General features: G+C 50.8%; 13 protein-coding genes across 13 annotated transcripts; 7 read left to right on the forward strand and 6 right to left on the reverse strand.

The window, feature by feature from the left end:
- Positions 1-46: 46 nt before the first annotated feature.
- MGL_2820 (uncharacterized protein) lies at positions 47-1,348 on the forward strand (the record flags this gene model as incomplete). The annotated part of the gene is made up of 1 exon (XM_001729782.1): positions 47-1,348. One exon carries the CDS (start codon positions 47-49, stop codon positions 1,346-1,348), a length of 1,302 nt encoding a protein of 433 aa, XP_001729834.1.
- Positions 1,349-2,501: 1,153 nt separating this feature from the next.
- Positions 2,502-2,969, forward strand: MGL_2821 (uncharacterized protein; the record flags this gene model as incomplete). The annotated part of the gene is made up of 1 exon (XM_001729783.1): positions 2,502-2,969. One exon carries the CDS (start codon positions 2,502-2,504, stop codon positions 2,967-2,969), a length of 468 nt encoding a protein of 155 aa, XP_001729835.1.
- Positions 2,970-4,724: 1,755 nt separating this feature from the next.
- MGL_2822 (uncharacterized protein) lies at positions 4,725-7,916 on the forward strand (the record flags this gene model as incomplete). Its single annotated transcript, XM_001729784.1, has 1 exon — positions 4,725-7,916. One exon carries the CDS (start codon positions 4,725-4,727, stop codon positions 7,914-7,916), a length of 3,192 nt encoding a protein of 1,063 aa, XP_001729836.1.
- A 64-nt stretch (positions 7,917-7,980) lies between these two features.
- Positions 7,981-9,603, reverse strand: MGL_2823 (uncharacterized protein; the record flags this gene model as incomplete). The annotated part of the gene is made up of 1 exon (XM_001729785.1): positions 7,981-9,603. The coding sequence occupies one exon, from the start codon at positions 9,601-9,603 to the stop codon at positions 7,981-7,983; it is 1,623 nt and encodes a 540-aa protein (XP_001729837.1).
- A 594-nt stretch (positions 9,604-10,197) lies between these two features.
- On the reverse strand, positions 10,198-12,300 carry MGL_2824 (uncharacterized protein; the record flags this gene model as incomplete). The annotated part of the gene is made up of 1 exon (XM_001729786.1): positions 10,198-12,300. The coding sequence occupies one exon, from the start codon at positions 12,298-12,300 to the stop codon at positions 10,198-10,200; it is 2,103 nt and encodes a 700-aa protein (XP_001729838.1).
- Positions 12,301-12,999: 699 nt separating this feature from the next.
- On the reverse strand, positions 13,000-14,643 carry MGL_2825 (uncharacterized protein; the record flags this gene model as incomplete). The annotated part of the gene is made up of 1 exon (XM_001729787.1): positions 13,000-14,643. One exon carries the CDS (start codon positions 14,641-14,643, stop codon positions 13,000-13,002), a length of 1,644 nt encoding a protein of 547 aa, XP_001729839.1.
- A 664-nt stretch (positions 14,644-15,307) lies between these two features.
- MGL_2826 (uncharacterized protein) lies at positions 15,308-15,892 on the forward strand (the record flags this gene model as incomplete). The annotated part of the gene is made up of 2 exons (XM_001729788.1): positions 15,308-15,325; positions 15,368-15,892. The coding sequence occupies 2 exons, from the start codon at positions 15,308-15,310 to the stop codon at positions 15,890-15,892; spliced, it is 543 nt and encodes a 180-aa protein (XP_001729840.1).
- A 55-nt stretch (positions 15,893-15,947) lies between these two features.
- MGL_2827 (uncharacterized protein) lies at positions 15,948-16,650 on the forward strand (the record flags this gene model as incomplete). Its single annotated transcript, XM_001729789.1, has 2 exons — positions 15,948-16,426; positions 16,644-16,650. The coding sequence occupies 2 exons, from the start codon at positions 15,948-15,950 to the stop codon at positions 16,648-16,650; spliced, it is 486 nt and encodes a 161-aa protein (XP_001729841.1).
- A 304-nt stretch (positions 16,651-16,954) lies between these two features.
- On the reverse strand, positions 16,955-17,563 carry MGL_2828 (uncharacterized protein; the record flags this gene model as incomplete). The annotated part of the gene is made up of 1 exon (XM_001729790.1): positions 16,955-17,563. One exon carries the CDS (start codon positions 17,561-17,563, stop codon positions 16,955-16,957), a length of 609 nt encoding a protein of 202 aa, XP_001729842.1.
- A 256-nt stretch (positions 17,564-17,819) lies between these two features.
- MGL_2829 (uncharacterized protein) lies at positions 17,820-18,263 on the forward strand (the record flags this gene model as incomplete). Its single annotated transcript, XM_001729791.1, has 1 exon — positions 17,820-18,263. One exon carries the CDS (start codon positions 17,820-17,822, stop codon positions 18,261-18,263), a length of 444 nt encoding a protein of 147 aa, XP_001729843.1.
- A 411-nt stretch (positions 18,264-18,674) lies between these two features.
- On the reverse strand, positions 18,675-20,936 carry MGL_2830 (uncharacterized protein; the record flags this gene model as incomplete). The annotated part of the gene is made up of 4 exons (XM_001729792.1): positions 18,675-18,746; positions 18,794-18,851; positions 18,901-20,552; positions 20,802-20,936. 4 exons carry the CDS (start codon positions 20,934-20,936, stop codon positions 18,675-18,677), a joined length of 1,917 nt encoding a protein of 638 aa, XP_001729844.1.
- A 1,118-nt stretch (positions 20,937-22,054) lies between these two features.
- Positions 22,055-22,732, reverse strand: MGL_2831 (uncharacterized protein; the record flags this gene model as incomplete). The annotated part of the gene is made up of 1 exon (XM_001729793.1): positions 22,055-22,732. One exon carries the CDS (start codon positions 22,730-22,732, stop codon positions 22,055-22,057), a length of 678 nt encoding a protein of 225 aa, XP_001729845.1.
- Positions 22,733-23,127: 395 nt separating this feature from the next.
- Positions 23,128-25,572, forward strand: MGL_2832 (uncharacterized protein; the record flags this gene model as incomplete). Its single annotated transcript, XM_001729794.1, has 1 exon — positions 23,128-25,572. One exon carries the CDS (start codon positions 23,128-23,130, stop codon positions 25,570-25,572), a length of 2,445 nt encoding a protein of 814 aa, XP_001729846.1.
- Between the last annotated feature and the right edge of the window lie 91 nt (positions 25,573-25,663).

Here is a 25,663-nt window from a genome sequence, read left to right on the forward strand (position 1 = left end):
CGCCAGCTTGAAAGCGATCGCAGTGGTATTGTCGCGAGAGGGATTCATGACCGAGACTCCCCGACATAGTGTAGGCACAGAAAGCCATCACTCGACAATTAGCTCCGATTATAAACGACGCAGCGAGATCCACGAAGTCGAAGTTATGCGCCTTCTCGCCGAAGGTCGTTTGCACTCTACACCTCGCTCAACGAGTCCAAATATACGACGCCCGAAGGCATGGAAAGATATTCCTGCATCAATTTCGTCGAAATCCTTGGACCAAAGCTTCGAACATCCTCACGACTCACCGTCAGTGGGAGCGAAAATGCGCAGAGATCGTTTTGATCGTCGCGAGGGTGAGGCTTCGAATATCCGCCCTGATCCCGCTGACTTGGGTGAAGAATATTTACATGGACAAAAAACCGTTCGGCGCTGGCCGCACAGCGTACCTTCTAAATCCAGCTCATTGATACCCAAGACGTCATTTCAAACACCCAGAAGCACCAGTCTCGACTCACTCGCCGCACGCATGCAGGACGCTCATCTCGAGTCGCCCGTGGCCTTCACGTCATTAGACCCAAGCCAGTCAAAAAGTACATCGAAGATTTACACACGTCCTATCGTGAACGCCCCTGCTTCAGGTATGCCTTCACGACATCGACAAAATATGCACTTGGCTCTTGCCCAATGCCGCAAACAACGAGAAAGCTGTACTGGTGGTCCAGGACTATCTACAGAGCTCATGGAGCAGTTAGAAACTGTCGCCAATCTCACAGACACCGTTAACCAAGGGCTGCGTCGCCTACTGATGCGTGTGTTAGACGCACGCATGGGCGAACAATGGATATCTGACCCCGAAGACGCTTCCGACTTGGGCTCTGCAGCCTATCTGGATGCTGAACTCGGCAAGCTCCTCAACTACAGTGACGATAATGTACGCAGCATGACTGACGCGCTTCTTCTGATCCTTCGAGAGAGGCGGTCTACTCAAGTCTCGAACACTGCTTTCGATAAACCCTCAGTCCCAAACACATCATCTATGTACTATTATACACCCCGGCAATACAGACAGCAAAAAGCAATGTCGATCGGACCAACAAGTGAGACGTTTCGGCGACCTCATGACGCATCCAAGTTCACTCGCAGACGTAGCCAGCCTATGGCAGAGTTATTGCACGAACCTTTATTTCCTCACGCGGCTCCACGCGGCACAACACGCACATTTTCTCCGACCAATCACTCTCATTCTTCACCACTTTCATCCCTGCCGATGAGCTCGCTTTGGTCCGCTGGCGGTCCTGCATCTCTTACAGACAGGCGACCAGATATGCACCTGCGCCATCTTGGTGGTTACGACGTAGATTAATATAGTACTTGCAACATCATGGCAACATCATGTGTTCCATTGTCATCACGGACCCCACGTACTCGATTACATGTGGAGGGGCGTGACGTGAGGAGAGAAAGAATGCACGCAACACTTTATAGTCACCTCACATTTCAGGCCATCGAATTGTGTTGACTTAGAACCCACACACAACTCCCTGATCATGGTGGCACATGACTTGTCAAACACTTCTCTGGGTGGTGCTATTAACCTAGATGGGTGCCATTTTCGCGATGCATACGGACGTGTGCTTCTTCTTCGTGGTGTGAACGTGGGTGGCGCAAGCAAATTGTATGTGATCTTAGTTGTTCCTATCCAGTCTCTCACACAGCTAGGCCGAGTAAGCCGCTCGATTTGCAACAAACGTATGCAAATCCAGAGCATGTCTCATTTGTAGACCGACCGTTTTCACTCGATGAGGTATGTCTGCATCACGATGCGTCAGCAGCAACTTATTTCAGGCTCCTGAGCATTGCGCTCGCTTGCGAAAGTGGGGCCTGACCTTGGTAAGACTCCTTGTAACTTGGGAGGCACTTTCGCACGATGGACCTTGTCCTGCATACCCTATTGACCAGGAATACGTGGCATACCTGCGCGAATTGTTAGCCGTCTTTTCCGCGTACGGTTTGAAGTGCATCATCAATGCACACCAAGACGTATGGAGCCGGCTGTGTGGTGGAAGCGGAGCTCCTGGCTGGGTTCGTACAAAGTTAGGCTGACCAAAGACTTTTCGTGCAGCTGGTATGCGTATAGATCACCTAGTCGCTACAGGAGCGGCTCTTGTGCCTGAGGCAGATGGTATTCCTATGAAAAGCGACTCTCGTGGCAAAGCCGAGCCCACTGGACCATTTAATTGGCCGTCAGGCTACCAGAAACTAGCCCCTTGTACCATGAATACGCTTTTCTGGGCTGGAAACGTATTTGCTCCACGGATGTGTCTACTTTGCGACACTGACGGGTCGGCATTGCGCGAAGATCAAGCCATCAACATCCAGTATTTTCTCCAAAACGCATATATCGAAGCATATGCTCAGCTTGTCGAGGCACTGACTCCCTGCTCGGCATTGGTAGGTCTGGAAGTACGTATAAATGGTGGAACTCGAGTGAGGGCGTTGGTCTCTTACACTAGCTTATGAACGAACCGCACCGTGGCTATGTAAACCTGTATTCATTTGATCGATGGAATTACAACACGGACTTGCATATCGGCCATTATCCGTCTGCATTGCAGAGCCTCGCATTGGGCGATGGACACGTACAAAACATTCCTTTCTACACAAAGACGTGGCCTTTGCCTTCACGGCTTTCACACTATACGCGTGTCGATCCATGTGGTCGACTGGCGTGGCTCCAGCGCAATGATTCCATTGCTTTTCCCAATACTCGACAGCAGGATGGGTGTCTCTGGAGGGAACATGGCGTTTGGGACTGGGATGAAGCAAAGCAGAAGCCTGTTGTGTTGCAAGCGGACTACTTCCGCGTCGATCCTCGTCCTGGGCAACAGCGACGTCGAGTTGAGTGGTACAAAGATTTTTACGCACCCTTTGTGCAAAAATTTGATCAGCGGTATGTGATGCAGAAACGAGCTTACGAACTCTAAAATTAGTCTCCGCAAAGCAGCGCCTTCTCTATTGATACTCGTGGAACCTATACCAAATGAATTCATGCCTCGCTGGGATGACCGAGGTGGCTTGCCACATCGGGACACAACACAGACCATCATGCGCCCTCCGCGCCCTACAAACTTTGTCTATGCGCCGCACTTCTACGACTTGAATGTGCTTTTTTTCAAGTCATACAAAGGCATGAGTGTGAATGTCCAAGGACTGAGCCGCGGCATGTTTCTGCCATCTGCTCTGTACTTTGGTACTCGTGGTCTCTGCCGCAAGTACGTATGAAAGTATAATGGACTCGATCTAACCCAAAAGCTACTTACATCAAATTACAACGCTCTGCAGGCGCGGTCGCGAAGCTTTGGGCGATGTTCCGATCTTGATTGGTGAGGTTGGCATCCCTTTCGATGTCAATGATTCCCTGAACAAGACACCGGGTGATTACCGTGTTCAAATCGCGTTGCTTGATGCACTTGTGTCTGCTTTGGAGCGTAATTGGGCTGCATTTACACTTTGGAATTATAATCCCTCTAATTCAGTTGCTCACGGAGATATATGGAATATGGAAGATTTTTCGATCGTCAATATGGAGCCTCATGCTCAAGATGCGCGCAACCGACGCGTGCATGAGCAAGAATACAGCGGTGGACGTGCACTAGAAGGTATTCTTCGTCCTTATGCGTGTAAAGTGGCAGGAATTCCCTTATCGACTTCGTGGGATCGGCACACACGCAAGTTTACCTTTTCATGGAAAAGCACAGAGCTTCCATCAAGCTCAAAAATGAGCCAAGTTACAGAAATCTTCGTCCCTGAATACATGTATGATGATGATTCGCGGCCTGTTATCACAGTTAAGAACGGCAAATATGATTTCCACCCCGCGGATCAAACTTTGTACGTCGAAAGTTTAAATTCGGGGATAAATTCGATTCATTCTGTGACCATCAGGGTGCCCAGTTCTGGTCCATTGCATTCTTCGATGATGATGTGCTTTGCATTGCTCATGCCTTTACTTGCTTTGGTAATAACTATGTGGTACAAGTGACGTCTATAGATGTGGCTAAAAGTACATATTTTTCCCCAAATCCCATTGACGCATCTTAGGTGGTGGTGGCGGCCCTGCCTCTGGCGATGCCTCTCGCGACCTCGTCGGTGAGCGGGAGCGATGACTCAGAGAACGGTGTAAGCGTCCAGTTGACTGCTCGCAAAGACGCTCATGAGCAGATGGTAAGGCAATTTTCCCCCCTTTCTCTTGATTTTCATTATGAAGAGCCCTTCGTACACGAAGACTAGGCTCCTTCACGTCCCAGCGACTCGGTTTGTATCTACGCCGCTCTGCATCGCGACGAGCCTCCTCAACAGTTTGACGTTGATTATGTGAGTCGGCATTCCGGATCATTGAAGCAAGAAATCGCTTATTCGTTCGATTTCTTGGCTGATGAGATCTTAACGAACTGAATTCCGTGAGTGGGCGTGAACGTACGACCGGTATTCCCGTTGGTATGCAGGATCTTTCATTCGAGCCTCTTCGATTATAAGCTCAGTGACATAGTCATCGAGCGAATCATCAGCCACATGATCAGGCACTTGTAAGGGGTAGACGCCGTCACGCCCCATGTTTAGTGGAACCAGAGGCAAAACTACGAGGGTCTAGTCAGATCTGCTACCGACTCAATAGTTTGAACGCTCCATATGTCAGACACTGAATATATCATCACACGCGTCGAGGTTTATCATGAACGATGTTGGTGGAGCAATGGTCATTTCGGCCGAAACGTACTGAGCGCGAGCGAAGTGGTGTCGTTTCTGCACGCACCAGCGTAGGATTTGTGACAGGATTGCCGTCGTCGAAGACAACGACGCGAACTCCGACCACGACGTTGATGGCACCTAGGGCGGTGGATGATAGAAGTGGGGCCGCGGAGCTTGAGCGTGTTTCAAGTCTTTTTCCGCTCACATACCCAGTGCCCTCGCCCATCACTCATAAAGGCCTCGTACCTACTGATGACATTGTTCTCGAGCAAGAACTATTGCGGAATCCTGATAACATACGTACATGGATGAGTTACATTTCGCATGTCGAAGAGACGAACTTCCGCAAACGACCTATGCCTGATCAAGGTCTCTCTTCTGCGAGTGTTCGAATGTTAGGCTTTCTATCTGACGAAACCCTTCGGCTAGCATTGCAGCGAATCGTGAGCTTGTACGAGCGTGCATTAGCCGTCTTTCCCTCATCATACAAGCTATGGCATCGATATTTAAGTGCGCGTGCGCGATTCGTTCTAGGTGACCCAATCGATGGTGCTGAAGGCCGGCGCCATCGGCTCTTGCAGTCTGCACAACACGCCTTAGAAATGGGTCCGTCTATGCTGGAACTACGACGGAGTGAAGAGGCTCAAGAGAAGTGGGAATTTTCCCTGGATGGTACATTGGGTTGGAAAGAATGGCGCAGCCTAGCGGCAGCGTACGAGCGCGCTCTGCAGCAACTCCCAACAATGCCTCGACTTTGGCTGGATTATCTCACACTGTTTGTACACCCTGCTTGTCCTCCCACATTTTCAAAAACACATGCCCGGCGAACTTTTGATCGCGCATTACGCACACTGCCTCCCTCTCTGCATCTTCACATTTGGCGGTGGTACTTGCGGTGGGCAGAGATCTGTGGCAGCGAGGTGGCACAACGCGTTTGGTGTCGCTACTTACGAATTGATTCGAGCCTCTCTGAGCCATACGTCGCGATGCTTCTTGAGATGCCCGAGCATTTGCGCATAGCGGACGGCCACGCTAATAATATAGATGGGTCTATTGCGAGACATGATGAAGACGAAAAAGACGACGATGATGACGACTCACTCACGCCTGTGCAAGAGCGCCGGGTTCTTGAAGCTGCCAAGCGGATGCTTGGTTTAGCAAGAAGTGCATGGACTGGTGAGTATACGAGTCCGAATGGCAAAAGTCCCTATCAGTTGTTGCTGGATTGGCTCGAGTTGGCCGAACGGTTTCCTGAATCCATCGGCTTGCCTCCTGACGAAGAAACACAATTGCCAATGCGCCATCCGGACGACAAATTGCCGGATTCCGAAACAAATGTCTTGGACCGCACGCTTCTCCCTGTACGCCAGATTGTGGAACGCGATGGACTCGCGCGGTTTCCTGACCAAGCAGGGCGCCTATGGACAGGCCTCGCCACATACTATATCAAGCGCGGTGACTTTGACACTGCCTGGGACACCTTTGAGCAAGGCATGAAAACAGTTCTGACAGTTCGAGACTTTACGCAGATCTTTGATGCATATGCTGAAACCAGCGAGAACGTAATCAGTCTTATGATGGAAGAACTCGAAGATGATGAAGATGATGAAGCTAATGACAACACCGACACTAAGGACCGAGCACAGCAGGAAGCCGAGATTGATCGGCGCATGCAAGATTTTGAAGCGCTCATGGAACGCCGGCCGTTCCTTGTGAATGATGTGCTTTTGCGTCGGAACCAAGATGACGTGCAAGAATGGGAAAAGCGTGTGACTCTGTGGGGCGACAATGATGAGATGGTGATCGCTACCTACAAAAATGCGCTCGAAACTATCAACCCCCGTAAAGCCACGGCTAATTTGCATCAGTTTTACATTCATTTTGCTCAGTTTTACGAGGATGGTGGCAGCTTGGGTAGGACAGATCCTAGTGCCGTGGAGCGTGATGTGGCCGCTGCTCGACAGATTTTTGAACGTGCCGTGAAAGTACCGTTCAAACGAGTGGATGATCTTGCAGAAGTATGGTGTAGCTGGGCCGAAATGGAAGTACGGAATGGCCATTATGACGAAGCTCTCCGGGTTATGTCACGAGCCACAAGCCCTCCATCCAGTCACACGAAAATACAGCAGATCTCTTATTATGATGATTCACTAGCTCCACAGTCCCGTTTGTTCAAGAGCCTAAAGTTGTGGGCGTTCTACACGGATCTTGAGGAAGCTCTGGGCACGCTTGAGAGCGCGAAACATGCGTTTGATCGTATTCTTGAGCTAAAAATTGCGAATGCGCAAACGATGATCAACTTCGCCATGTTCCTGGAAGAACAAGAATACTATGAGGATGCATTCAAGGTATATGAACGAGGTGTCGAACTGTTTACATACCCTGTGGCATTCGAACTGTGGAATGTGTACTTGAGCAAATTCGTCCATCGGTATGGCGGCAATAAACTAGAGCGAGCTCGCGACCTGTTCGAACAGGCGTTAGACAAGTGTCCAGCAAATCTGTGCAAACCGTTATTCCTGAAATATGGAGAGTTGGAAGAAAGATATGGCCTTGTGCGCAAAGCTATGAGTATTTATGAACGCGCAACAAGAGCTGTAGTGGATGAAGACCGCTATGAAATGTACTTGTACTATATTGCAAAGGCAGCAGCGAACTACGGACTTGTCGCGACTCGACCAATTTACGAAGCCGCCATTGAAGTGCTACCTGACCGTGATGCTGCATCCATGTGCTTGCGCTTCGCAACGCTGGAACAAAAGCTTGGCGAGACCGAGCGCGCTCGTGCTATCTATGGCCACGCATCTCAGTTCTGCAATCCGAAGACGCAGCCTGAGTTTTGGAAAGTCTGGAATGCATTTGAAATTGAACACGGTACCGAAGACACCTTCCGTGATATGCTCCGTATTAAGCGGTCTGTCCAAGCTCAGTACAACACAGACATGGCTAATATGGCTACAACGGTGCTAGGATCGGCGAACAGAGCCCCTTCCACTGCCGCACCTTCCGTTTCTGATCCTATGGCAATGATTGAGGCCCAGCAAACGGCTAAATCTGCCCGGACAGGCGTGCCATCGTTTGTGGCTGCATCTGCAACGTCGCGTCCAGCCACCGTTGCGTCGAGTCATCCGGAAAAACTTGGCACTGACAACGACATTGACGATGACGATGACCTGTTATAGCAGATATCTCATCTTGTAATGATGGTTTGGCATATTACATATATATATCCTTGAGGATGAACATTCACATGATCGGAGGGACTTTTTGATAGAAGAGCAAGTACGCCTGGCCATTGTGTGTGGAGGACCTATGGCCCGTGAACATTACTTCCTCTGCAGATATCTGCGATGCATAGGTATCGTCAATGTGAATCCAACCTGAATCGTCTTGGCGTCGCACTGCGACAGTGTAATGACCGCCGGAGGCGAGGCGTCCATGATGATACACAACGCCGAATAGCGCATACTTTGTCAATGAACACGCTCTTCGACAGGGTGTGCTTAAAATGTCAGGTGAGATTTCTAGTGACATGCCAAAATGGATTGGCTTCGTGCTCTTTTGAACACCATAAAATTCATCAAATACAAATCTCTTCAGATGCAGAACCAAGACGGGAGGCAGTGCCTCGATGCGCACCTGTTTTGTTGCGTCAACATACGCATTCCGCTGTGGAGACCATACACCAGATATCAACTCAGGCTCCGTAATATGACGTAACGCATCTTCAATAGTGTGCACATGAGAGGATTGGATGTCCAATGGCAATGAGCGATAAGGCTCAACCATGACACTTGTCTTCGCTCCTGGGCAAGACAATGTGCTGCGCAGTTTGCCATCGAACATGCGTGTCACCGGTGAATGTGTGTCAGTATTACCACTGGTACGAGTAAGACTGGTCCTGCCTTTCTGACCAACCTCTAGCCATTCATCTTGCTCGGGACTAGGTGGCCGCTGAACTTCCATTGCAAGAATGTCTTCCTCATCGCTCGAATTGTCTGACTCCATAGGCGGCGGGTAAGCTGCGTATGGATCACCCATGGCGACTGATTTTTTCGGCGCTCGCTGCTGCAACGATGCCGATGACTTTTTTCGTTGCATTGCCCGAGCAAACACAAGGACAACTTCTTCGTGCAGGGTGCTGAGGATGAGACTAAGAAACTCTTCGGCATCTTCCTGGTGACCAAGTTGAAACAAATCAAAGCGTTTATGCAGTCGCATCGCATCATAGATGTAATCGGGCAAAATCGGATCAACGCTCTTTTCAACTAGACCATACAACTGTTTCGATACGACAGGTATTTCAGAATAAAAGCGAAAGATAGCCTCAAGGAGCGGCGTGGAATTACTTAGATCTTGGGGTACCATCATGCGCAATTGCGTTAAAAACATATACAATGGTCGACAGAAAACAAGCATCTGAAGTACGGCACTGGCAAAACAAGAGTTTCCCTGATTCACTAGACCCACAGGAACGGTCAAAGGGGCATGCATACACTCGTGTGCATTTGAGTATAATTCCTCAATCGAAGCAGGCGGTTGAGTTGCATAACCCAAGTGCGACGTAGATGTATAAGAAGGACCTTCGATATGAGTTTGAGGTGATGTTGTCGCCTCTGTTCCCGTAGTGGATATAGATATAGCCGGCGAGTGGATCACCAATGCAGACTTATTCTTAGGGCATACGGATGCGGTCGCATGTTGCGACCAAATTCGAGGCTTCGACCATGCAGGTGTCACTGTTTCTATTGCTGACGGTGGCGGCGTGACCAAAGGCCCAGAGAGAACAGATGATGGTGTGAAAAACGACAACAACCGCGCACGAGCAACTTCGGGGCTAGCATTTTGTAGCATAAAGACTCCAGACATTCGAGCATCTGTGAAAGCATGCTTGCTGAGAAATATGCACAATTCCCCTGAATCGACTGGCACAAGATATGGAATGGCGCCATCCCATGAAAGACCTTTGACACTGTCACGACTGCGTCGAAGATTTTTACTCTGACGACGTCTTATTGGCACAATACGGATCGAAGTGGGTTCAATTGGTACCTCTGAAAACCATCGACAAAATTGTGTAGAGAAAACGTGAGCGCCGTGCGTTGAAGGAGAGCTCACGCTGTCCATGGATCCCCAAGTCTAAAGGACCAAGCACCTTGATGAGGTGGAGGAGAGAGAAAGGTCTTACAATAGAGAATTATCAACACATGTGACCGCTGCAACAGAATCCAGCAAGCCGCAGGAACTCGATTGCAGAGTGGGCAAGAGAAAAGTTGTTAAGAAAATAGAAATTCCAGCCAACTAGTAAGATGAGTACTATGTTATATAAACCTGGACTTAGCATAAAAAATAAACCATTTTTCTATGTGGTCAGTGAGAACATGTTTTGGCTCGGATAAGAAAAGACATGAGATATCAACACTTGTTGCAATGGTTTGCGTTAATAGGGTAAAAAGTATAGAATCAATTATCATCACTGGAGCAACTTGTTGTAATGGTTGGAGTAACCAAATTCTTCACATTTTCAGTTTCTTTAGAGTAAGGGGCTTGGGATGAAGAAGAGGGCGTAAATGTTAAGTTGGCTGGATTGAGTTGATCTTCATTAGAAGGGGGTTTCAGATGTGGTGATGATGAGACACGCGAAATATCCAACAGCGACTCGCTGGGTCCTACACTTGGCCTTGCCGGGAGCTCCAATTTGTTCGGAAGAATACCGAAGAGCGTAGATGGATGATCGAGTGGACCGGCATGAGTCCCAAGAGGAGTCACAGGTGTTGAATGCACGTTTGGACTTATTGGTGAATGCGTGCGATGCAATGGAGAACGTGAACGATGCAAACCCTGAAGGGTATTCGCGTGTAAACCAGCATATTCTAACGCATCCAGGTCTGTGCTGCGAGGACGTGTGATGTAAGGAACGGACGGAGTATCAACTGGGTACGCAAAAAGATTGTGTGAGCTGGGACTGCTTCCAAAATTGCTGAAACTGTCGAAGCGCGGATCGCTGGGAGCCGATAAACCTTCACGCAAACTGCTGTTTGACTTGCGTGGAAGCAAGTTGCTAGATGGTAGGGCCAGACCATGGAAAGAAGACGGGCTGCCGGCTCCGAAACTCTCTGGTTGGAATGCATCACGACGCATGTCAGGAACTGATTTTTTCGATGACAGGTCCGAATTAGTTGTCATGAAACGGTCCTTCAACAATGGCGATAGGTCCCGCGAGTCCATGGGAGCACTGTTGAGGCCCTGCGAAGACGTCTCTGATTTGGTTACCATCACGTAGCAGTCGTCGCCCGACCCGACAGTGAAGTGATTCAGCCCAAAACTTCGCGCCACCAAATGAACGACACGGCGTTCTGCTGGCGTCAGAGACTTGGAGAAAGCAAGTTCGTCGCGCATTCGATCGTCCTTAAATGCAAGGACACGTGAATAAACTTCCATTGTGGATGCATCGTTCAAATCAAGTGATGTTTCTTGCGCCTCTCCAACAGGTAAGCGAGAGAAATAAGGCGAAGTCTTGCCGCCATCAGGTGTGATTCGCTGCAAGCCATCCTTGCCAGACAGACCCGGTGTGCCGCCAATTCCAGGAGAAATGGCTACAGGTGAAATTGTGCTGAGTGAACCTAAGCTAGGAATTGTACTGGCCTCCGATGGGGATGCTCTGTCTCTTTTTCGCTCTTTGTCGTTGACATTGGGGAGTTGCATCCGTTTTAGCGCCTTCTCTTTTTCAATCCGTTCCTTCTCTCCAGCCTGAAGAACCTTCTTATACTCTACGCGCAGTTTACGGCCACTTACGTCCAAACCGTTCAAGGCAGCCACAACTTCATTCGCATCTGCTGGTGAGTGGAAATTCGCAAATGCAAGCCCGCGGAATATGCCTTGATCGAAATGATAGTTAAATGCATAAGGGACAGGAATTCCAAGGTCTCGAATGACATGAAGAAGTTGTTCGCGCTTGATATTAAACGGAATATTTTTGATCACAATTGCAGTAGGAATGATGTCCGCTTCCCCCGTGGGAGAAGCGGCTGGAGCTGTCATGTTGGTTCCAAAACGCAGAGGTGTGGGGTTCGGAGGCATCATAGCAGAAAGATTGCTAGTGTTACCGGGAGAGTTTGCTCGTTCAATAGGCACAGGGAAAGGGGCAGCCGAAGGTGGTGAGATGCTCCATGGACCAGAATAGAAAGGTGATTGCGCGCGTTGAATGCTAGATGGATTGAACATCGCTGGACTCCCGAACATATTAGATCGAGAAACACTTGACGATCCGACCAGCGGGGCGTTCGCTAACGCAGAATCATAAGGACGCTTATGCATAAAGTTAGACTCATCTGCAGCCGAAGGCCCACCATTAAATAATTGATGGAACCGAGAAGCGCCATTTTTACTAGTACTGTCGTTCACAGATGAGTAAGGAAAGGGAGAGAAAGCAGATGGACGTTCTAAAGGCGCAGGGAGTTGTGATGAGAATGCATCGCTTTCGCCCATGAGACGTGATTGTGGACTGCGGAAATCACTCCCTATGGAGAGTGCATCGAGTGAGTGCGTTAAAGATTCATCAGACATGTCGAGAATAGTTTCCAATACTCTTGAGAGGATCAAACACTGCCCATGCACTTGCAGCCAGAGTCTGATGAGTAAGGAATGCGAGTAATGTTCCACAGCAAGGTGTTAGGTTTAAGCTGTATATACAAGCCCGCGTAAGTGTGGGAGAGGGGTTTCAGGTTTCTTTGGCACGATCACTCTGGTATCGGCAAAAAAATATGTATATATATCCTAGGTCGATAGGGTAGAACGGAAGACGCTACTTGCTGGTGATTACTTCGCTTGAGGCCAAAAAAAAAAAAAAAAAACGACGTGCCACCATCCGAATCTCAGACCGCATTCAAACCACCGGCATGTATGACTAATTATGGTTCCGAACGGCCAAAAAAATAGTGGCATCATAAACGCGAAGTATCTGGACTACTGTGATGATGGTCCATCATTGCTCGATTGCACCTTCGGGTAGCATATCAAAAAATTGGAACGATACAGAGAAGATTAGCATGGTCCCTGCAGTAAGGATGACAATCATGATCAGAGAAGAGTGTCTCTTACGAGACAATTATGTTTTTGCTACGCATTACCTCCGCTCGATTGTAATGGCAGAAAATGCTCGAACTTATAGGGCAGCACTGGCCCTATCCATAATCCCTATTTCATCTAACCTCCGGCCTTGTGGTCACAACTGAATCATTTTGGTATTCTATAATGTAACTGTGCTTATCCGTACATGTGAACAGTGCCGTCCGCTCCGGCGGTTGCAACAAATGGCATCGAAGGATGATATGTCACATTTAGTACGCCTTCATTCTGTTTCATCTGATGAGGGGAGAGTTCTTGGAAACAAACTGCTGTATACTCCTGATTAGAAGCAGCGGTATTGGAAGTAGAGGCAGTCGCCGAGGTTGAGCCAGACTCACTTGACTTAAGCAAGTCCCAGAACCGAACCTTGCCATCATGGCTGCCACTTACCAGTGTGAGACCAGAAGGATCAATGTCTAAGCACGCGACACCTTGATCATGCGCTTGCAGAGAAAGAGTGCAAGAGCCTGTATGTATATCATACAGATGGATGTATTTGTCTTCGTACGCTGCAGCAACGAGAGGTAGAGTTGGATGACCCACCACAGCTCGGACCTGAGAGGTTGGAAGAGACGGATTGAATCGCCTTACTTCACGACCAGATGCCAGTTCGAAAAGCTTGACGATGCCATTCGAGAACGCCACGACGCATACTTTGAGGTCAGCCGAGCACTTCGTCACAGACTTAGGCACAGGTAAACATGTAAGAGACTGGCGCTCAGCATCAGCTTCTTTGCTGGGTTGAGTGCCAAAGTAGTCCCAGCTGAGGAATAGGCGCGGCGATGCTTTCGCATCAGTTGACCACAGTCTAATCATACCATCCGCCGAAACGGAAGCAAGTATCGAGTCCTCTTGAGCGTTCATCGGAAAAAGTGCCAAATCCCAAACGATGCCCGAGTTCCCAGGCAATATTATCTGGTCCATTGCATCAAGTGCAGATGAATGTTTTGTCGGTGTATCATTTGGCAGGATCCATTGACGAATAGTCGTATCTTGACTACCACTAAAGAGAACATTGAGTTTCCTTGAACATACCAGGCAAGTAACGGGCGCTTCATGACCACGCATAGTCGTTAGCTGCTCGACCACAGGATCATCAGAGGCACCTTCCGATGACTCGGTCGACAAGAGATGCCAGTACTTGATTGTGCAGTCGTCAGAAGCTGTGAAAAGACCATGACCAAATGAGTCATACGCCAGAGAGCGCACAGAATCAAAGTGGGCCATGATGGTACCCCGCGGATTCCATAGCTGTACGTCAGGAATAGTTGCGAGTTTTTCAGTTGAGGAGTCAATAGTTCGGTCGAGTGTTGGCGTTAAATTCGGCTTGCATTCTTGAACCGACTCTGGCAGTTTTTGCGCGCAGTTGTCAACTGATGGGTTCAAAGAAATAGCAGACTTCACAGCGCTTGTGCTAGACTGGCCACCATGTGTTTGAGAGACATCGTAAGAATACCTGTAGTCGTGAGTGTCTTTTTGCTGGTTGAAGTTGTTGGTGTGAAGGTCCTGAATTTGATGGTTGCTGTTGCTATTGTTTTTATTTTCAGTTGACGACTCTGCACCAGGTATATGAAAAAGGGGCCGCGATGGGTGAGAAGCTTCGCCCTTCGCGTCGGTTGTGTCGGACTGATTCGCGATAGGATTAAGTGTGACATTGCTGGTAAGATACGCGATTTCCTGAAGACACTGTTGTAAGTACGCACGACTCTTAGCGCGACCTTTTGCATCCTTCACACCGAGCGGTACTTTCACATTGTTGGACGAAGAGAGCTGTTTAATCATGTCTTGTCCATCCTCGTACAAAGCCGAGTGAGGCCCACCACTTTGACTACGCTCGTTCTGTACCCGAGAAGTGATTGTGGAAATTGAATTTCCCGGGACGGAAACACTATTTTGAGTCCCTTTCATCCGTTCTTGACGCAACGCGTACTCAAGCATTTTGATCCGGCGCAACAAATCGGTCTTCAGGTTTTCCACGCTTCTGCGTTCACCTTCAAGCAGAGCGATGCGCGCTCGAAGCTCAGCTCTTTCAATGCTCCATGCATTTCTTTCATGTTCGTAACGACGCCATTCACTCTGCAAAAAATGGAGCACACCCGACAAGTTATAATCTGGAACACCGCGACCTCCGGTCTCATTAGAGCCGCTGGACCCATGCCCTAGAGTTGCGCCAGTTGCAGAGTAGCTCGACATTGTTTCTGCCAAACTAACCAAGCACTTGTCGTCTCGACGGATCGGCACGTGTTCCTAGCCAGGCGTGCTATAACGTCGGCCGCGGTGAAAACCCTCCCACGATGTGAGTTCGTGAGGCCAAACAACATAAATCTCATGTGCTGCAGGCCGAACAGTATGCCTTCTATGGAGGTGTGTACCACGTGGAGTAACAATCTCAGACATACCCATCGGATGTACTGCAAGGATTGTTGCGATTGTGGTATTCCACAAGATGGCAGCGGAAGATCCTGTACGTACTGTTGGTGCTGTAATTTTTCTAACAGCGACATAGGAACACGCAGATATTTTCGGGGCGGAGTCAGATGAGGAAGTGGGTATCTCAAAGGAACATCAGGTGCCTGAGCAGACCAAACAGCCACGAGATAATAGCCACGACGATGCCGATGACCATCTCCCGAGCATTCCGCGGCGAGAGGTAACAGAAGACATGATCCAATCTGAGCCTAAGCGACTAAAAAAGAAGTATAATGAGCATAATCTGGAAAAAGATTCTGGCGTCGGAGAGCAAGAGATACAAGAAGAGGAAGAAGAAGCGCCGTTGACTGGCAAAGCGTTAATTCGCGCCCAAGTGGAAGCAAGAATTGAGGCAGCATTGAAGTCAAATAAGCGTCGAAACACACGTCGGCGTAAGACAGGCGAAGATGACTTGGAGATGATGGCCGATGAGGAGGTATCTGCTTTGCGTTCTGAGATGCTTGTAGCCGCGGACGAAGACGAAGAAGCGAACCGGTATAGGCAACCAGCTACGTCCAAGTTACGTCTTCTCCCGCGTGTCGTAAGCACATTACAAAAGTAAGTGTATGTGTGTTTCGGGATTCTCACCACGCAGGACGCATCTCCAACAAGCAATCATGGACAACAATTTACTGGAAGGTGTGAAACGATGGCTGGAGCCTCTTCCCGATCGCAGTCTGCCGGCGTTGAATGTTCAAAAAGAGTTATTTGGCGTGTTGGAGACCATGACCATTGACACAATCAGTCTTAAAATGAGTGGCCTTGGTCGCGTGGTCGTATTCTATACACTTTGTAAGCGAGTCGAGCCATCCATTCGCCGCACAGCAGAGCATCTAGTGGAAGTGTGGACACGGCCAATCTTGAAACGTTCGGCATCATATCGCGATCGTCAAGTGGCACAGGCTGAGTGGCATCAGAATTCGCCTGTCAACCCATCAAATCACTTGCATGAATCGGCCTTTGTGGCGAACAAAAACCGACGTCATGTTGGCATTCCACAATCTGTGACGACAGGATTCCAGGTTGCTCCCCGGAATCGCGTGGCTGGTAGCACCAACGATCATGAGCATCAAACGCGCCTGGCGAACTATCAAAGGTATGTGCGGCAAAGGCGTCATGCCGGTGCGTCATTCAAAACTGACTATATCGTCGAACAGATTGAACCGCTTCAAGTCGCGGTTGAAAGACGCGAGACGCTAGAACATTCTCTACGAAACAGCTGGCTCAAATGCAAATTCGCACATACCCTTGCCTCTCTCTCTCTCTCCCTCCCCTACTTGCACCGCTAGTTGGTTTACTTAACAATTCGACAGCTCGTGAGTATATGAATCTAACGGAGTCGGGAAAGGAACGTATCTGACAATTCCTATCCCTCCCCCAATTTCATCCCGAGCGCACAAAGATAGGCAGGCTTCTCTCATTGATAGCATTTTTGGAGACTGTCGCTACTCTAGCAACAAAGAAGAGTGAACTAGGGAGTCCAATAAAGGATCCTAAGTTCCAATCATACACTATAACCGACGTAGGGCGGTGGGCGACAACACCAGAAGTTTGTGTGTGTGTGATGTATCTTTCGGGGTAAATAGGAACCGATAGAACGAGGAGGAATACGTCAATTGGCCTCTTACTCTTCTTCCTCGCCACCCTCTTCGTCACCGCCAGCGGCCTCCTCAGCAGCCTTCGTGCGCTTGCGCTTAACACGGCCTGGACGAGCACCAGCATAGGGCGAGTTGAGGGCGAAGTCAATGTGCTTCTGCGACTCGAGACGAACGATGAATGAGGGCGACGTCACGATCTGCTTGCCCACGCGGATGTGACGCTGGAAGATTAGCACACGCGCGTGGTGAATGCTGCGAGCAAGACCGCTCTTGTACACCTGCGTCTGTAGGCGGCGTTCAAGGAAGTCCTCAATTTTCAAAGCCAGCACGTAATCGAGCTTCATGCGCGACTCATCGAGCACACCAATGCGGATGAGACGGCGAATAATGGCATTGCCCTCAAAGAGACGCTTCGGGTCCTTCTCGTCGAGCTTAAGAAGCTCACGAGCAGCACGACGAATTTTGGAAAGAGTCAAGGCAATGCGCCAGATTTCCTTCTTGTTCTTGAGACCGTACTCACCGGCAAGCTTCAGCTCGGCATCCAGACGAGGCGACTCGAAAGGACGACGGGGAACCTTGTACGTCTTACTGTGGTTACGAGGGGCACCCTTGCAATGGCGAGTCGCAGTCGGCATCTTGGTGAGGCGTTACGATGGAAACGGATGTGGACGCGCCAGACTCTTCTTCGCCCTGCGGTGCCAGACGATCAGGTGTGTCTGTCGAAATTATCACGTGACTATTATAGTTTCAGGCGGAGGAGCGAGATCAAGTGGCTGCAGACTGCTACTGGTTGTGGATGCAAGAAAGTAAGTTCGTCCACACCCTTGTCCTCCCTAACACGAACTTGTCAAGATGCCTCACAGCTATGGTTACAGGGCGCGCACTCGGCACATGTTTGCCAAGCAGTTCCGCAAGCATGGACAGGTGCAGCTGAGCCGTTACTTGCGTCCATTCCACTCGGGCGATATTGTGGACATTGTGGCCGACTCTGGTGAGCAAAAGGGTATGCCACACAAGTATTACCAAGGCCGCACGGGCGTGGTGTACAGTGTGTTCCCACGTGCTGTTGGTGTCATTGTGCACAAGACGGTCGGAAACCGTAAGATTGAGAAGCGTGTGAGTGTGCGGGTTGAGCACGTTCGCCACTCGAAGTGCCGTGACAACTTTGTGAACCGTGTCAAGGCGAACGCTGCTGCTAAGCATGCGGCGAAGGAGAAGGGCGAGCACGTTTTCTTGAAGCGCCAGCCAGCTCAGCCACGAGCTGAACACACCATCACAGTGGGTGAGAACAAGCCAGTGACGCTTGCCCCGCAGCCATACGACACGTACATTTAAAATCTCTGTTGCAAGAGTTGGAGCGTGGATTGTGGTTGATGAGTGTCTGGAGAGGATTGATGGTGGAGAGTACACATGCAGCTGCATGATCAGGCATGTTGGATCTCTTGTCCTCATGATGCTTTTACTTTGTTTTTTGAGCTCACACACGCTCTCTCGCAAGTCTTCCGTGGCACATTTTCCCACAATGTACTGATTGTATTACCATTTGCTCGGCGTGGTTTCTATTTATATTTACGTAGAGCGTTGAGAATGGTATAAAAAAATCAACATGATATATTCTACAGCACAGATGGGATGTTTCTAAAATTGGTTAGCAGTATTGGCTTTGAGTTAGTGGGAGGGACAGTGAAGCCAAGCAAAATGCCGGGCAGGCAAAGAACAAAAGAATTGTTTACCTTGATGTAGTATCTAGGCGAATAGCTCGCATGAGCGAGCCGTGCCAATCGCAAGAACCTTGGCACCGTATGAAAAAGGATCACGCTGTGAGTAAGTATGCCGCACATGGACATATGTAGATGAAGACGTACATCGAATGCAACAAAGTCAGTGGTCTCAGATGTGTTGAGCCCTAGCATGTGTTCGATACTGGGTGGGATGGTCAGCTCGTCTGTACATATGTTTGGCTCACACGTACTTTGTTGTTACAAGGGCAAGTATGTCAGATGCACTGCCCATGTGCGCTTCCTGGGCAGCCCACACGGTATCCCATAGTAAGTTTGCTGCTTCCCAAGCCTCTTGAATTCGAATGCCCACTTGGACGCCATGACGGAGCAAGACGCCGAGTTCCGTATCACGAGTGAGTGGAGGACCCATAAGCCGATGTCTTTGCTCCCAACTATACATCCAAACCTTGGCAGGCATCAAGACCGGGATGTTTGCTTCAGCGAGCTGAGCAGCCACTCCATGCAAAGCACCAGCCGAATCAATGACCAGACGCACCTGTGGGAATGCTCGCTTGAGTAAGATGAGCTTGGCAACGGTGCCATATGCATCTGCCTTGACGACCAATGGCCATTCACCGTTCGCGACGCGACGCCATTCCATGGTCGTGGGCTCCGATATCATGCTGCGCAAGAGAGCCAACTGCGTTGCCATCGAAGCTGTATAGCCTGTGTTGTCGCGGCCGTCACTTGAAAAAGAGGATGATGGAGGCGTGAGCGAGACATGCAATGCCACATCGGATGCACGTACACTCAGCTTGTCCAGCACAGAATGTGCGCCAGTATCAAAATGAGCAGACACACCACCGAACATACCGCGTACGGCCGGCGCACTGACAGCCGTCGTGATGCCGGAGGCATGCGCACGCAGGAGCGCATGGCCGTCGAACATAAGACTGTCTTCAGCCCGCGGAACAGGGCGCGCAAGATCAGGACGCAAGTGGTGTGTCAACATCGATACATCGTCGCCACTTGAGGCATCTGTTTCGCTGGGGATGTCTGACAGGCCGAGTGTGCTGCCGTACGCCGTTAGGCCAGGAAGAATCATACCACCATGCAGGTCGACCTGATGGGCGTGGGCAGGTACGTGAGTTGCGCAATCGCTGGGCCGAGCACCAATACAAGTGATCTTCCCATCATCGTACACGAGGGAGCCACGAGCAAGATCAAGTGTCTGAATAGTGCCATTCTTGCGCTGGAAAATGCGCGACACATTGGTCAGCACAACAGACGAGGTATGTGCGATCGGCTCGGGGAACGGAGGCGACGCAGACTGGACAATGGCATCTGTCTCATTCAGCACACGCATGCGTTCGTATGAAAAGTCGGCAGAGGGCGGTGCTGATGCGGGCTTGCGACCATGAATATCAGCGCCTGATTCATGCTCGGTAGACGAATGCTGTGAGAGCTGCGACACACCATCCACATACACAACGACGGGCGTAGCACCAAGCTGCAGCGGGTGGCGATCCCACAAGACAACATCTGCATCCATGCGAGGGGCAATATAGCCTACGCGATAATCAAGACCCAATACGCGCGCTGGCTCAGACGTGACACCGCGAAGAGCATCGAGAGCATCGAGGCCATAGTGATGTGCTTGCGCGGCCTGATTTACAAGACGACGGGAATCAGTTACAGGGTGGTCACTTTTGAAGATAGGCGTGATGTTGTGCGCCTTGAGCAGGTCAGCGAGGAATGGCGTTCCAAAGTACGACTCGTACTTGTAGTACGCGTTGGTCGAAAAGATCGCAACGGCTGGGGCACCACCAGGAGCTGCATGGAGCAAGGAAGGCACGAGGTACGTTTCGTGCGCATGGTGAAATGCCGCAATAGGGAATCCAAACTAGTTCGCGTGACGTACAAACGAGTCAAGGTCATTCATTGTATAGCAGTGCGTATGAACTTTCGTTCGTCCACGCAAGACGTCGACAAGAATGTCGAGTTCAAGATCATTGGGAAAATGCAGCGCTTCCGGCGGCGCGTGGTCCAAAAGACCCAGATCGAGAGCGGTGCAAAAATCATCCTGCTTCTCGCGCAGCTGTTGTGCTTTCTCGAATGAGGCGCGGAAATTCCAAGCCTCATCCATACGTACGAGATTGTACTTCAATGCATTTTCACCGCATGCCATTTTCATGTGTCGAAACGACGTGCTTGCATCTGGACGATGCATGCCGGACGCGGCCATGTACATGTCGTCGCGGTCATCCACATTCGCCTCGCCAGGCATGGTAAGTGCTCGTGGCGAGTCAATCACGCGTGACGATGGTGCTCGACCGGCAAGAGAGCCGAGCTTGATGGGCACGGCATGACCACCAATGTTGTTAAGGGAGCCAGGAAGCACAAGAGCTGTGGTGATCCCGCCGGCCAGGGTACTTTGCAGGGAGAGATCATGCTCGTTGAACCCATCAATACTGCGTACCATAGGACGAACAGGGCTCTGTCGAGTTGCCATCCATATGCGTAGGAAGAACAGGCATCCCAAACACGCCTAGATGCGTATGCAAATCGATGATGCCAGGTGTAAGCCAACGCCCAGCCGCATCGATGTGATCAGTCTCAGTATCACGGGGCACCGGGACTTGCAAATTGGTAGGTTCGACAAACTGGATCAGGCCGTCTGACAGAAACACATCATGATGCGGCAGGATACGCTCGCCATCAAACAAGGTTGCATTCCGAATCACCGTGCGCGGTGCCCCAGGGACGCGCCGATCGTTTACTGCACGTTTGTGAAAGTTTGGCGGGGCGCCAGCACGCGCCCTCGCGTAGCGGCACTGCTGCTGTGCGTGGAGTTTGTATGAAGCTGGCACATTTTTGGCAGGAACTCCGCCTTGTACATAGGCGTGCAGTCGCTCCAAGTGACGCGACATACGCACGACGGGCAAGTTGACAAGCATGCACGCAACAGATACGAACACTAGAAAGAAGAGCCATGACACTCGCGATGACATAGACGATCTAGAGTGCCCTGGATGCGTCGATAAGGGAATCGGGCTCATCCATGCCTCCGATTTCATCACCAATGTGCTGAGCAGCGCGAACAGGCAGAAATACGGTTTGTTGCAGACCTAAGAAAGTGTGTGGCTGCAAGCATATTTGTGGATCAGATTCCTGATTCGCCACAGCGTGATTATAGATAGACTTGGGCTCGACCAGTTTCAGTAGCAACTAGCAGGCACACGGTGGAGGGGAACATGAACTTCCATGAAGACCAGGCTGTTCACCGAAGGCACGGTGCAACGAACGTGCGGGAAATCGTGCGCCAGAAAACAAAACCGCTGGTTGCTTTCCGGCATGAGACTATGTCCGTGCACTTATGGCGTTTATTTCAAGTCACTATACATCCTACGTATCAGACACGCTCAACTTCCCTGTGCGTGATTCAACGTCGACCGTTGGAGCTGACTCTGACGCGGATCCAGCGTCAGTGCTATTTTGGGTTCTTTTTTCACCGGACAAATGCCGGAGAAGCATCTGTACAACATCCTCCCGATCCGACATTTGTGCTTCAGACATGGGTCCGCGACCAGCCTTGTTCCGAACATCCCATAGTGCACGTTCGCTCTGCAATTCGTCATGATGTGCAAGTTCTGCTTTGCGTGCATCTTCCGACTCTCCCTCTGTATCTTTGTTCTTTTCAGCATGACGTTCATGCTCACGACGATCCTCTTGCTCGCGTAGTCGACGCGCTGACGGCTCGTCTTGCGTCTCAAGAGCCTCAATACGATCCACGAGACTTTCTGCCACTTCAAGATGTCCATTAAATGCTGCCCAATGTAAGGGTGTGTTTCCTGCCTCGTTCCGTGAAAGCAGCATGTCCAAATTGGTTTCCGGCAGCACTTGTTGCAACAAGTCAAGGTGACCATTCGCAGCAGCGTAGTGTAGCGCAGAGTTGCCCATATCATTTGATGCGGATAGCGCTACGTGTATATCGACTTGGTTTATGATCTCATTCCATGCCTCTACATCGCCAGCACGCGCACTCCAAAGGACGTCGTCGAGTTGAGTGTCCGTCAAGCTCATTCTTGGTTCGCGCAGCTAACGACAACGAGAGAAAAAAAATAGGTAATACAAGACCGCCTTGCGTAAGCACATGAGCCGAACTTGACTGTGGCTGCTGCTGTCCGCCTACCAACAAGCGTCGCTTTGCACACCTCCACTCACTGGCCCCATGCCTTGATGACTGTGCATGTGTAAGCACACCGCGTTTTGAGCATTGTATGTTGCTGCGTGGGCAACCGCAACAACGACACGCGGGTTTATAGCTGGATCTTGCTTGCGAACAGGTCGAAGTGGCTGTTGGCCGATCGTTGAGTGTTTGTCATACCGCGCGTGGTAGGCGGACGAGCCGAGCGATCCCACGCAACCTACATTGCGTGTCCTGTGCTTTCTTTGGCGTACTAGGAAACGCATGAGTCATGTTGAACGAGGGCAGAGACGAGTTCGAGCAGCGTGGACAGACAGACCAGCCACAACAGGAGCAGGAGCCGACAGAGCAGCAGAATACTTCGCCTTTGTCGTCGGATGCCGAGACAGAGCCATTGACGAACGATGATCCAAGTCTCGACGGAACGCTTACGCAGCAGGAGGCAATGCATGTACGTGCAAGTCCAGCACCTGCTGCAGAAGGATCGCCAACGCTTCATGGTGCGGTCGTAGACGATGTGCACCAGGCAGATACAGGGGAAACCGTGACTCCCTCTGGCAATTTTGGGAGTGAAAGTGATCTGACGCATGAGTCAGAGCGAGCGACGCCACAACCGACAGAAACACAAGATCATGGCGCACACGAGGATGCGCCACCACTCGCCAGTTCCGCAGAGTCATGGGACTTGACGCAAAAGCCGAGCGCGACTGGTCTAAAATGCAGTGCGCTAGACGGACTTGCCGAACTAGCAGCTTCAGCAGGTGACATGGCACAGAATGATACCGCATACACACGCACGAATGATGCAGGTGCGCTCGAAACGCATGCCTCGCAGGACGAGGTAGTTGAGCAGGAAGAGAATACATATGCACGCCCAGTTACCAATGACGGTGCAGATGCAGATGCCTTCGACAAGAATGTCGAGGCTGACGACGACAACAACAACAACGACGATGAGGATGACGATGGCCATGATGATACAGCGCCGAGAACGCCTTTCACACAAGTGCATGATCGCATCGATGACGTGGCAATGGACATGCACGCATCACCACAACGCAAGACACAGTCGCTGCACCGCGCGGTGATCGCCGCTATGGGCAAGCGCCGCGCCGCGGCGACTGGTGGTGCACCCAGCTTGCTGGTGGACCAAGATGTGGACAGTTCCAATCCGCCTTCGGCAGCGACTAGTCGGCAGGGAAGTCCGACGGCAGATTCAGAGGATGCTGTGGATGCAACAAAGGCTCCCGACCAGGATGAGACAGCGTCCGGGAAGGAGGACGACAACGGTGCCGACGAAGACAGAAGCGAGGAAGCACTAGGACGGATGCAGGAGGAAACCGGAGAAGAGGATACCGAAAACATGGACGTCGATGAGCGACTGGAGCAACGCACGTCTCGGAAAGGACAAGACCAAACGAAGCAAGAACCTGGTGAAGACGACTCTAGAGCCGACACAGTGGGTGAGGGGGACAGTGAGCGGACGGAACAGAGAAGAAAGAAGGCAACAAGGACGAACGAGAAAGAGGATGCTGTAATGACGACGCCCTCAAAGGGAAGAGGCAGTACAAGTGCTCACTCTGTAGATGCTGCTGAGAACGAAGAAGAGACATCCCTACATCGGCAAGAAGCCCTGGATCAGCTGACTCGTATCGAGTTGGGTTTCGTAATGCTTCGACAGCGGTTGTATACTGAGCGCTTAGAGGAGCTGGAGCGCGAAGCGGACATGATCCAGCAAGGGACGCACCCCGAGCTGCGCATTTTGCACACGCTTATCGACACACGCAAAGAAAAACGCCTGGCATGCTTAGATGTATGGTTGCGTCTGCAGGAACAAGAGTATGAACACTTGGAGAAAACAGAAGAGAAAATAGCGTGGGTCAATTGGCGTGATCGAGCCGCGTCGATTCGACGCGAAATGATGTCGCAGACCGACCGGAAGCGACGCAAGTTGGAGCGTGAGAAGCGCATGCTCGATGCACCACAGCCAGCACGACGGCATCAGCCATTTGAGGCTGAGTTTGCTTACAAGCCACCTGCCTATTCGCGGCGCACACGCCAGATGCCAGATTTGTATATGAAAAGCGAGGCATCCCTGCGTGACGTGCGCAACTTTGTCGCATACCCTGATGTGCGTGGACTTGATGAATATGATGCCTGGCTTGATATGGAGCAAATGGGCATACGACCTGTACCCATGCCGCCGCCCGGTTACTTGCGTGTGGATGAAGTGCCACCAGCAGCAGCACACGAGCTGTATGTGCCAGCACCGCTGTCGTCGTCGTCGTATGCAACAGGAGGAAGTGAGGCAGCTATGCCTCCAGGGGCTGAACATATGGGCTATTATGGGCCTCTTCCTCCTCCTCCTGCAGGTGCCCACAGAGGCCATTTCGAGCACGGTCCTCTTCCTCCGCCTGCCGGCGCCTACGATGGCATGTACGTCGACACGATGGACATGTCACGGCGCGCGCCCCAGAACGCAGAGTACGAAGCTCCGATTCCGGCACGCCCTTCAGCTGCCGGGGGAGCGGCTGGAGTTGGAGCGCCGGGTCATGCATCGGCAGCAGACTCTGGTGCTGGTGCGAGTGCTAGTACTGGCACGGGAGCGCCTCCTTTCGCATCGTCAAATATGCCGACACCCACCGGCAACTATTCCATGTCGTCTGAGCAGACGACATTGAATGGCGTGCCCATGACGCATGTGGTTCGTGCATGATGTACATGATACACTACGGAAGTGGTTCACTGCTACTGGAGAGCCGGTTGAGATGCAGATAGACATCTGTGCCATAGCTGTACAGACAAAA

Source organism: Malassezia globosa (assembly GCF_000181695.2).
Source record: "Malassezia globosa CBS 7966 chromosome Unknown mgl_sf_7.1, whole genome shotgun sequence".
Classification (NCBI taxonomy): domain Eukaryota; kingdom Fungi; phylum Basidiomycota; class Malasseziomycetes; order Malasseziales; family Malasseziaceae; genus Malassezia; species Malassezia globosa.